Genomic DNA, 13,100 nt, shown 5'->3' with positions numbered 1-13,100 from the left:
ATTTATATATTAAAATAATAATTATAAATATATATATATATATATATATATCCCAAATAATCATAAAATGGAAAAAATAGACAGTTTCTTTCCAGAGACAGATTACTCCTCCAACTTTTAGGGAGATTAAAAAACCTGAACTATGAACGCAAACAGATATGTGTGAGGTCTGACGTTCTAGACGATGTGCTCTGCTGACCCGTACTAATTGTCAGGAACATAAACTATTTCTGAGCGCACAGATTTCTCAACTCATGTATGAAGCAAACTTGAGTGTTAGAGGGTAGGGCAGATATACTCCAGCTGTTTTTAATTGAACCATAGTTTGACTTGACCATCCTTGTATAGTGTAGTTATATATAGAAGAGTCCGTAAAGCTGGTTGATGTTATTGTCATTGAAAAGCACTTAGGTTATGTTAATATATATATATATATATATATATATATATATATATATATATATAAATTCAAACCTAACTACCAAAAGGTTTCTGTGTATCCTAGAACTTATTGTTTTAGATTAATTACTTAAAACAATGGTTTAGTACTGTGCTTTTGTTATTCTCCATTCATATTAGCATAAACTCCATCAAAGTGTCTACTGTTGAGGGTTGTGACTAGAGGTGGGGAGCGGACACGGTCAACTTAAGGTGTGGTTGAACTCGTGTTGTATGTTCCACTCGGCATGCTCAAAAAGCCACCTTATGGTGCTCAGCTGCAGAGCATCAAGAGAAGGCCACGTGGAAGCTGCAATGGGTGTCTGTGCTGTTGCTCCATTAATTTTACAACTCCCTGGGCCAATCATGAGAGGTCAGAGGATCTCCCCAACCGGCCTGCAAAAAAAAGAGAGTAACTGAAAATTAGAACTGTCCCAAGAAACCAAGGCGCAGGTACTATATGTATACAGTAAAATAACCTTTTTATTGGGAGATATCACAATGCACTCCCAACACAATTTTCTTTTACATCTCCCGTGTAATATAACCAAGCCATCTTGGTGCTCAGCCAAAAGGCTTGACTTTAGAGGTCAAAACAATGTTTGAGACAATGCAGACTTCCAGAGCTCCAGTATTCCCCATAACACTTTCCAACAGGTATCTTGTAAACAACCTGTTGGCTCCTGATGCTTACCTTGTACAAACAGAACGGTCTGTCCTCTGTGTGAGAATGTATAAAATATAAAGGAAATTAACAAAATTAAAGAATTTCTAACATAGAAACATAGAATTTGACGGCAGATACGAACCCCAATTAGTCTGCCCATTTTTCCTGATGTTAAGACTTGGACCTTAATCAGTCCTTGTCTTAGATTGAGGATAGCTTTATCTTTATCCCATGCACTTTTTATCAAAATATGCTTAAGAAGAGTAAATATGTTTTAAATTGGGTTCTCGGACTATGGAAAGTTATCTACCACTTCCAGCTCATTCATAGAGGTTGCAGAGGTTGGCGATCTCCCGTTATCCCAGACTGTTTTAAAATTAATTAATCATAAGCCAGCATTTAAATAAATTCATGATGACTCAAATTATTTTACACTGATTAATCATCATTCCTGTCTCTGCTCGCACTGTTCTCTATATTTTTCATCATTAAAATATTGATACATTTCACAATCTGCACCTGCAACGTTTCAGTTTTCTTGACTATTAAGAGGTTTATGGCAGTGAGAGCTGGGCAAAATATTTAAAAAATGCATTTTTGGCAGTTGCGGTAAAAAGCATGTCTTTTCATCTGCTTCCCTAGCAACTCCCGCAAAACCACTGACAAGTGTTTCAGACGTAGTTCCAGCTTGAATATGCAACTCGCAAGCAATTCGTAGGTTAATGAATCTGCGAGATGCTTTCTTTTTCCAACTTTCATCATCTCAGTTTTCCGTCAGGCACGTGTCAGTGCGAATCAGCTTTGGTGAATTTGAGAGTTGGACTTCTATAAGTGAACTGCTACAAACTCGTGTTTTCAGTCAACTTACAAGCACTCAGTTTAGAGAACAGACCCTATTGTGACGAATATGTGAGAAAGAGGTTTTTTCATTAAAATTTCCCTGGGGTAGAAAGTATTACTTTTCACCCATTTTCCAAGGTGGGTGATTGTTAGCTAAGAGCAGTTCTAGCTGTGCACAATATAACAGAGCAATGAGGCTATGAAACAATAAGAAGTTTCTTGTCAGATAGCCTGTGATTGCATATAGACCTGTATTGAGTGTCTTATGGAAGGTTTTTAATAATAAGGGGCACAACCGGTCCAGTATTGCGCAAAAACCCCATGTACAGAATGTATCTGCTATCTGGTGACTTCAGGTTCCATCATGTCATGTCTGATTAGACCCAGGACCTATGTTCCTACAAACCCAAAAGTGTCACAACCGCCAATAGGGAGGACTTGTATCCCATTTGAAATACAAGACAAATTAGTTTTTTATAGAAGCCTAATGATTTCAGTAACCGCTTGTTCTGCATAAGAGTGTTACATTGTACCCACGTCCTGACCCCATCACACAAAGTCCTTACTGTTGTCTCGATAACATGCCCTTTCTTCACTCCAACATCTAACTACCTGCATTTTATGGGATCATTAAACCTTGGTTTACTTGCCTACAGCAAATATTAATTCTTTAAACTCAACTCAGGCAGTTAAAGAGTTAGAAGTAAACCGGAATACCATCGTAAAGTACGTTCTTTTCTCATACGGTTCTATTTTTTTCTCTCTTCTTTTGTATACTTTATGTCATACCAGACATACTCCGTTTTCCCCATCAGATGTTGCCCAATTTCACTTTTGTTTTAAAGAAAGCTAAATATTTGAAAGTATGTTTAAACAGTAGTGACATTTAGAACAGAAGATATCCGGGCTATAAATGCTTGTGTGCGTTTGCTGTTGGCTTTCCTCGCATTTACATCAGGCTACGTTCCAGGAAAAGGTGATGTGAGCCGAAAAGATGCAAGTTAAATTTGCTTTTTATGTAAATTTAAATAACTTTCATTACATTCCAATGGTTCTGTAGCGTTAGTAAATGTGGTTATATTCTTGACCTAAGGTTTGATTCCCAATTCTTTTTTATGGTCATGCATATATGTTTAAGCAACTAAACAATACACAATACACTGAATGACGTATTCCAAGCGTGCTGTTTGAAGGAAATCATTTAAACGTGATATCATTGTATAATCTACAAGCTTGGGTGATGTAAAGTGAAGACTGACTATGCTGTTGTGTGAAGCACTGTTAACCCCTCAGAAAATAAAGACGTTAATGATGCAGAACACAAAACAACAACACAAAACATTCCCATGGAGTTTAATGGTTTTTCACCCAGTAATCTGCAGATGGGGCAGTTATACAAGGAAATAACGGGATGGAGGTCAGCGGTGTTTTCTTTCTTTGTGTTGTTCGTAACGAGTTTAATGTAAATTGCTAATTATAGGGATATTTGCTATATTACTGTAGTGTTTTGCACACCAATATAATCTGCATCAGTTTCTTTTTTTTTATCATGTTCACTGATAAAGATGAATGCGTGTGTACCATATAGAAGCACACGTGCGTTATTACACATGTGTGTACAAATGCTGATTGTACCGGATCAATGCTTGGTCAAAGAAGAGATAATAAGACACAAAAGTTTATGATTAGGCTAGATATAACCAGATATGGTCCTTGTGGTTTAATTATATTATGGATATTCATTCAAACGATTCTGTCTCTATCACATAGATATACTCTTTTGGGTGCTAACCTTAATTCCCTTGAGTCTCTCTCTGAATTTGAATTTGTATTACTTCTAGAATCCAAATTAATTATTGATGAAATTAAAATCTCACTTCTTAGTTATATTTTTAGATCGGAGTAAATTTCAACATCTTTAAGTCTGCATATAGTGGATTGTAGTAGGTATTTATCAAACTAAAGACCCCAATGGGTATAGTGTCCTCGGAGTACATTATAGTTACCGATAACTCAACCTCTACCCCTCCCACCGCCACTCTCGCTTGTTTGCGTCTTGCGTGTATGTGCATGAATGTAGGGTATTATGAAGATTTATATACGTCTCATTACTGTTTAAGGATATTAATGTAGTTTATTTGAAGTGGACCAGAGTAGCTAATTTTTTCCTTAATTATAATGGTTTTGTATCAGTAAGAGTTGTAACTCTGGTTTACTAAAGAATTGTTGTGTATATTCTTCATATGCTCTGTATGTTTTTGATATGTGTTTTATATATTTGAAAAATTCCAATAAATTATTAAAAAAAAAAAAAAAAAAAAAAAAAAAAGTTTATTATTAGGGCATCTCAAAAATTATTATTATTTACCCATTCATTCAAGTAGTATAAAGGTGCCATTACAGAAAAAAGAGAGAAAAAACAACCTGACTTACAGCATATCTGACATTTTATTGTTTTAATAACATAAAGAGAGAGCTTTAAGACACTTTTTTGATTACTATGACAACTACCTATTACTGCCTGCTTTTGTGTCACATGACAATAAAAATTAAGACTGAGGCAGAATTCGACATGACTGAATATTTATTTGCAGGAAGGGGTGATATCTAGTACCCCCCTCTATCTGTATCTAGTATCCCCCATCTTAATGGAAGTGTCTGTTTGTTTTATGGGAAACTGAGTATTTCTGCTAAATGTAAAATTAAAAGCACGTTTGAAGTTCAGGCTACTGGTAGCTCAATGCCCATCATTGCCCAGTGTAAGCTTCCATCACAGACATAACTAAACTGAAATACAGTGTTCTCTGCTTAGAAGTTGGACATTAATAACCAATTCTTTACCTAGACTAGAATCTGTAAACTCATTCTTTCATACCTATGAAAATGGACCATTAATACCATTATGTGAAGGGGCGGTAAGGTGATGACAAGACGGCCCTGGCACTTTAAGGCCTGCAGTCGCCTGATGACATTAGTGCGGCCGACGGCTGGATATACGCGGCAGCACAATACGTTTTTATACTCGCATATCCAGTTGGTGGTCGCACACTAAAGCACAGGGTGAGTGCATGGTACTGTCGGCCAGTAGCCCACCGGCCATTTGGCTTGGGTGCCAGGTGACCTAGTCCTGAGGGTCTTTCACGCCATTCATCTTTTTATCTACGGTGGTCTACTAGGGGGATTTGAGAATTCTTATTTTCCTCCACAGTAACTTCCACATCTGTACTGCATATGTTCTATTTTTTATTTTTACATGCTGCTAAACTTAAGTAAATTACATTTTTGAGATTACACCTCTCCGAACCCTTTTACATTAGAACAGGAAATCTAAGTTATTTTATTATTACATTTATTTACACTATTTTCCACTGTGTTTTTTTTTCTTTTTAATAATTCTACACACAGTAAAACTCTCAAACCAATGGAAGAAAGACAGTAATTCTAGAGAATAGTGACGCTTTCTCATTTTATGCTTTTTAGCTGGACGTTTTCCCCATATTTATTATGAAATCCATGCAGACTAAATATTCCTGAGTGTTATATACATATAGGTTCCATAGAGTTTGGTACTATAAATTTCAGGTGCGTGGGCCTATTGCATATATATTGAAAGTGCTAAATATATATTTCTGTATAGTAATAAAAAACCTGAATTACTGCGGCATTAGATAGAATTGGGTAAAAGTCATTTAAAAATCAAACACCCTCTCAGGTTGAGACCACAGAAGGCGTTTCCTTCGATGGGTGAAAGGGGTAGTTAACCCTGTCACTACTAAAATAAAAACAAATACCCCCTGTGGAGTGGGAGTATTAATCACTGTATGAACGCTGGATGCAATCAACCAGCATGGTACAGTAACGGCAGTTTATAAAAGTCTTAATAAATACTTTCCTGTTGCTCCATTTACAGTAAGTGAATATTAACCCGCTGGCACTCAATGACGGGGAACATGTGCTCTGTATGCTTTACATACGCCTATTTCCTGGCACATGCAGGGCTGCACAGCCGATTAACAAACCCCAATGTGTTCTGACATAGCGAAGTCAATTATTATTCGTTTATCTACAAAACCAGTACTGTATAAAACGATAGAAAGCACATTGACGGGCAATCTAACAGAGAATACCAGGTGCCAATGGACCACCAAGTGAGGCTGTACCATCTCAAAGTTCCAGTTCAGTGTATCAGTGGTTTACTGAAACACCCAACAATGGATCTCATAGAATGGAAAGAACTAATGCACTAGTCAATGTGATGACCATTAACACTATACAGCAAAGTGATGTGTACGGCATGCCATGTATACATAGTAAAATGTAATAGAAAATGCATTGAATGTCTTAAGACGACCCTTTTGTGATGGATCAGTGTTGTCCTCAAGGCACATCAGGTTCTCCGAATGACACTTAGCACACTTTTTGTTAATTGATGTTAACAAAACAATTAGGTACAAAATCTAGCTTTGGGGAAATGTTGCTTTAAAAAAGAGAGGGGGAAGGCTTAAGGGTAGAGAGAGACAAGGAAAATTATAGCAGAGAAAACAGAAGGAAAATGTTTAAGAATGTTAAGAAAATTATGTGTAAATCGATTGAGGAAAGGGTTAAAAGGTCTAAGGAGAAAATCTAGGTGAGTGTTAAGCAGAAGAGGGGTAAAAGGGTTAAAAAGGAAGGACAGTGTTAAGCAAAGAGGAAGGCTAAGAGAGAGAGGCAGCGAGAGGAAAAGGTTAAGCAGAAGCGAGAGAAAAGGAAAATAATTAAAGAAGGGGTAAGGGGGATGGAGATGGGAAAAAGAGCAAAGTAGGGAGGGAAATAGTTAATTGCAGAGGGAAAAAGTGGGAAGCATGCAAGAAAAAGTGTTAACCGAGGGTACAAAGGACAGGGAAAATAGACTGAGAGATGACAACAAATGTTGGTATTGTGATTTTGCAAAGGCATTTACATCTACTCAGCCACTTACTAAAAATTCCCATGGGTCATTTTGTAACCAGGATTAATTTACGGTTAATTCAAACCATAATATAGTAATGGGTTGCTTTGCAATTACTTATATATCAGGCACGGGAGCATCGGGGCAATGCAAACAATGCCGTGTGATTGGTCTAAACCGGTGAAAATGATAATAAGACCTCAGGTGGCAGCATATTGCCAGAGGAATTAATAGCTCATCATAGGCAGCATACGGTTCGATGAGATCCCTGTTCGACAGTAGAAGGAGCTATGAAAGGGTTAGTAAGATCCCATGTGCAGAAGAGGCAGGAATCAAAGCGCAGATTTGGGAGCTCACACTCTAGTCTCTGCTTTCCAGAGCACGGGGAGGAATAGCTCCTGCAGACGCCTCTTTCTGCCTGTGTGTGTGTTTCTCCTAATGCATCTTTCTCTCTTTTGCTCACAATCCTGACGCAGACAGACTGAAATCACCCTCCACACCAGCTTGCCTCGATGTCATCCTAGTGTTTCAGGAGAGGAAGGGAGGGATTTTTGTTCTTGTAGTTTGAGATCATGCATGCAAATGTTCTCTGGCTCAGCTAGTGACTGCCGCTGACACACGTTATAGTAATCACATGCAGACAGCGAGCAGCAGAAGACTTCTCTCCAGGAGCTCAGAAGTGAAAGAGAATAGAAAAGGATCTTAACAGAGAAGGAGGGGTACTTTGCATTGTTTCCAGGAGCTGAAAGACATCTTTCCAAATTTGGGAAGGTGGGTTTTCTGGAGATTCTCAACGCTGGGGACCTCCTTTTAGGTGTGCAGTAGTGAAAAAGATTGCTGTGAAGAAAACCACCCTTAAGGAAACTAAAATCGTAATTTCAGGACGGAATACATTTCAATTTATAGGATCTGAATTCAGGGAGACCTGGAAGTTGAGTTCTCGAAATCTGGACCTGAAAGTCAAGTTCACTTTGGTAACAAACATCTGAAAAAGGATAGTGTTACAAAGTCCCGTGTTTAGGAAACCAAGTTGGGGAAAGTGGGAAGTGGCTCATAGTCTGGTTGGGAGGTTAAAAGTGATCGAGAAGACGACGAAGGGAGAGGGAAAGGCAGCTGGAGCCCCTGCCGGGATTATGGGCACTTTGCGGGACTTGCAATATGCTTTGCAGGAGAAGATAGAAGAATTGAGGCAGAGAGATGCTCTCATAGATGAGCTGGAGTTGGAGTTAGACCAGAAGGACGAGTTGATCCAGAAGTTACAGAATGAGCTGGATAAGTATCGGTCTGTGATCAAACCTGCCACTCAACAGGCTCAGAAACAGACCTCCAACACCTTGGGGGAACAGAGGACCAAGAGGCAGGCTATATCAGCCGAGCCAACTGCTTTTGACATCCAGGATCTCAGCCATGTTACTCTTCCCTTCTATCCCAAGAGCCCACAGTAAGCAGCAGGGTTTTAGCGTTGTGTCCATGTAGCATCCTGTCTGTGCTAGTAACTGTGCTCTCTGCATTTGTCTCTGTCCATCCACCTGTGTTTATAGACGATCTGCTGCACCTTCTGCTTTCCATTTGTTTTTCATCCTCAGAAATTGTGTCTAACTAACACTTCTCTTTGTGCTGTAATGCACATTTTTCTCCCTCTAAAAACACACAGTAATAGAATCCAACCGTGTGTTGTTGTCAGATACCAAGGTATGTGAAACTATGTAGACTTTTCTGTTCTATGCATATGTGTAAATGAATGTAATCATGTTGCGTTTGCCAGGTGCTCTAGACCCTAAACACTGTCTGAGTTAACCAAAAATGGTTCATTTAGCAGTTGCAGACGAAACATAAAAAAATGATGTGCTAAACAATGCATTCCCTTGATCTATTCCTTTACCTTTTTTGCCTATACCTTTTGACCTCGTGTGCTTTGTGTTCCGGGCACTGATTTATTTAGTTGTGGTGCTAAAGTTTAATCCTATTAAAATCCTTTACATTTGTTTTAATAATAAAAAGCAATAACCCACAATTGCCTGTGTTGATGGGCAAATCTGAAATGATTTGATGTCTACAGCTTTACAATGATACCCGCCTAACAGCCTGAGGTTTTAGGTTATAGTCGGGGTGCTAAAGATGTGTGTTATCTGACTGCAGCAAGTGTGAACCATGGAGGCAGAAAATTGAAATCTCTGAGGGTGGATGATGATTGTTGGGTAGTCCACCATGCTGAATAAAGACGATTTCAAATATATCTGTCCACTACTGTTAAACCAGTGGAGTAGTGGTTAATAGCCTCAGGTAGTCAGGTTAGCTTGCTGATGCACCGCAGGGCCTTGAGGGGTCACAATTGCTTTTTTTTCTGGGGCAAAATTAAGTAGTAATTGGTTTTGTGAGATACATCTTTGGTGCTCACCTCCTATGCATTCCAAGCATTAAATATTTAAATTACCGCTTTAACCCATCTCTCGCCCCACCATAGTTACATAAGATCATCAATTTTGCACGCTTTCACATTATGCAGATTTAAATGATTCCAGGAAATCTGACACATCAAAGAGAAGTTGTAAACCCATCATAACCACCCGTAGGTTTGAGTATCCAATATATCCAAGGGGCATTTCGATAGAAAATTCCAAACGTTATCTGTAGTGAGCAAGATGTATGATTTTTGACAATAAACAATAAAAAAATAAATCAGGTTGCATTTACATATACAAGACATAAATTAACATCCTCGCTTAATCGGATTAAGATCAAAGTGTCTAGTGTTTTAATTATGTATTTTAATCATGTTTGTCATACAACTAGATGGGTTATTGTTTTTCACAAAACATCAAAAAAACAAACCTGGTGTACACGAGCTATGTAGTTTTCAGTAGGTTAATGATGCAGTGGTTTCTGGCTTCCTAAACCCTGCAAGTATAAGCCAATCAGATCAAGGCATGTGTGCCAGCGAAGTTGCTATAGTGGTCCTAGTGGTAAATCAAGCAAAGCATTCTTCATGACACGTGGCTAACATATACAGCCTGTGTTCTTATAGTGTACCATTTTTTGTATGGGTTAATTGGGGTTACCTTGCTCGCCCAGTGACAAATAAAGAGATGTCCAAAGTCAATGTGACAATACTGGGGCAAATACAAACATATTTTATATTTATATCTATTTCCATAGTTTCTGAAGACTGGATGTGGAGCTCTTTGATAAATAGGGATCATTGGGTCTGCTGATGGTGGTATTGGAAAAGTGTTGGATGTTGGAAACATCATCTACTTTTTTATTAAAAAATTTATTAAATGAAATATGTTCTAAAAAGCAATAATAGAGATTAGTATTATAACGTTACTTAATTCCACGTAGAGTACTTCTTTTATGCAGATAAAATAAATATATATTTAAATGGTTAATTTTCACATGTAAGTAATTCTATTTCCACTTCATCTTCAGCCAGTATTAATAAAATTCACACGTCAGTATACGGCAGAACACATGGTGTTCTGAAAATAGTCTCACTTGCTATCAATCTGCTGCCAACAGACAAACACAAGAATCACCTCTCAGCAGGTTAACAGGTAGCTAAGCGTCTGTTTTTTACCTTGAAATATCTGAATCAGGGAAGAAGAATGCAGAATCAATATAAGATCTATTCTTCAATCATCTTATGCAATAGCAAAAAGCTTTTGGCATTTGTTAGAGAGCTGGTCTGACCTAACCAGTACACACATGGAATAAATAAATTAAAAAAATCACGTCATTCTAAGGTTTCTGCCTCATTTCTGAGCACACAATGCGTTTCATCAGTTTTATATATATCCCGGCAGCGCTGAGTGCAGTTTATATAATCACGGCGTGGGTTCGCTGAATACATTCCCCAGGGAGGGTGCTAAAAATCCAGAATTGAGCTACAACAGCAGGGACAGTTTATAAAATCTTTGGGGGATTGCCAGCATCAATCACTGAAAGAATGTTTAAAAAAGACAACTAAGCTGCCCCCCCCAAAAAAAAACACCTTTTGTTTTTCTTCTGCATCCAACAAATTTGAGACTATACCCAATGATTTACAATGCTAACAATGTATCCATTTACTTACTTTTAATATAGGTTTATATTTCTGTATGTCAATTATATGTATTCTTAACACATCAAATAAATAACATGTACTATATCAACAAACATGCATTTTTTTTTTTTTACATTTTCTTACACTAATTTTCCCCTTTAACTAAGGTGCATTTTTAATGATTTATTGAGATATTAGATATGTTCTATTTCCTCCGTTGGGGGGAGGGTAGTCTATATCCCGGCAGCAATCTAAGAGTTAAGATAAGGTAAAATATATATATATTTTTTTCCAATACATTACATTAATTCAACTTGTTATGTAAATTATAATTTGGAGCTGACGTAGCCATGAATCTGTTGCCAATTTCATCATGAAATTGTTATATATCATTTCTCTTTTTATTTAATAAACCATTGCCTTGTTGGGATTGACGGAAGGACACAATGTATGTTTGTGTTGTTGCTGTTGGCTGATTTTGAGGCATCACCATATTTTGTTCTGTCTGCCTAGCAATGGAGGCTATACATGGTTTCCTAGCAACAGGAGGATAACGCTGGAATGTTGTGCTGTCAGGCAAAGAGAGATCATATTCCTTTACTCTTCTTTATTCTATTCCTTGTCTATACTCTTCCAATCAAATGCCACCTTTATTTTTTTTTTCTCCCTTGTTGACTCACTATATGATTTTATTTTACTTTTTATGTCAGGTGAACCCTGCGATCTATTCTCTAGCGTCCTATCAGTTTTCTTTAATCTTTCTATCACATCAACCCTTCATCTATGTACTATTTGTAGTTTGATTGCCTGTACATGTTAGAGTATTACTCATGTTCTGTCTCCCGTTTTACCTTCATCTTTAGTGTTTTCCCTAGTTACTTCATTGTTCAGAATATATATTTTTTTCCCCAAGTATTTTTTTCACATCAAAACGATACCTTTACGATACAATATTACTTTATAACATTTACAAACAAAAACAAGCAATTATTATAAGTTATATAATAACCATCAGTCTGTTCTGCATTGGGAAAAAAGCTTACAGTAGTAGCCAAAGGCTATTTATAAGGCTTTTAACCCAAAAGACAAAATGTAAAATTAGTGATAATATTGGTTTAAAAAATTGGGGCTGGGGGGGGCAGACACGCTAAAGTACAATATAGTAAAATGGGTCAGAGATGGGGACAGAGGGGTGATGGATTTAAGAGGCAGAGAGGAAAAACAGGTTGTAAGTAATAGGGTAGTAAAGGGTTAAAGGGCAGGGAGGCAGAAGGGTGGAATTGTTAAGGAGCGAGAAAGAGTTAAGGTGTGTATATGTGGGGAAAAAAGGTTAGGAGAGAGAGGAAAAGGTTTTAAATTGGGAGGGCAAAATGTGAATAATACAGAAGAAAAACATAAAAATAGACCCCCGCGGGTTATTAAATGTAAATATAATTATTTTAGAAATATGTTCAAATTGTGCATTGAGAATTGGAAGGATTGCTCCCCTCTTACTATAAAGCCTCAGGGATATTTTCTCTAGCCTTGTACGTATATTTTAATGAATGTTGCCTGAATACTATTTCACTTTTGCATGAAATTGCATTTTTGCTATATTTTTCTTTTAAGGCCATGTAAGCAGAACAGTTTGCGTGTTAACTCGTTTCTGTAAACTACTCACATTTATTTGTATGATTCCCTTTGTCATTAACTTTCAGCATTTTCTCATTTGCTTGTCATATATATTTACAACTTTTGATACGATCTCCAGTTTCCCAGTCTCTCTGACACTAGAAAGGAAATTGTTTTTTAGTGAAAGCATCTGACCGCTGGTCTAAGTTCTAATGACACATTACCAGAATACCAAGAGAGTGGTATCCTTTCAAATTAGCCCTAGGAAAGGTTTTCTGCTTTACCAACGGGAAAATAAACTTTTGAAACCTCTTGTCACTTGTCTTTCGTTATGGAAAAAGGTGACACAATAAATAAAAAGTCAAAGAGTACAGACAGAGTTCCACCTTTTTACAAGAGTATTTCTTCGATGGTGTCTTCTCTTTCATAATGCAGGTGTATGCATAAAATAGCATACTATCATTTTATGTGATTTGCAGTCTCACCATCTGTCCTAGAGTCAAAAGAACAACTTCAAGTATAAAAATCTACATTATATTATGTCCCATTTATGCTAATAAGTTTTAGATTAGTTT

At 37.3% G+C, this 13,100-nt stretch overlaps 1 protein-coding gene across 2 annotated transcripts in view; it reads left to right on the top strand.

Annotated features, from left to right (window-relative positions):
* Positions 1–13,100, top strand: part of PRKG1 (protein kinase cGMP-dependent 1) — a 374,618-nt gene that overhangs the window by 55,716 nt on the left and 305,802 nt on the right. The window contains exon 1 of one of the 2 annotated variants that reach the window (XM_053451149.1): positions 7,270–8,313. The exons of the other annotated variant lie outside the window; for it this stretch is intronic. Within the exon in view, the coding sequence (XP_053307124.1) occupies positions 8,006–8,313 (308 nt within the window). The 5' untranslated portion in view covers positions 7,270–8,005. Of the gene's footprint in view, positions 1–7,269; positions 8,314–13,100 lie in introns of those variants that run through there. 2 annotated transcript variants of the gene reach the window in all.

Source organism: Spea bombifrons, chromosome 11 (genome assembly GCF_027358695.1).
Source record: "Spea bombifrons isolate aSpeBom1 chromosome 11, aSpeBom1.2.pri, whole genome shotgun sequence".
Lineage (NCBI taxonomy): Eukaryota > Metazoa > Chordata > Amphibia > Anura > Pelobatidae > Spea > Spea bombifrons.
This window is presented reverse-complemented; position numbering and strand designations above follow the sequence as displayed.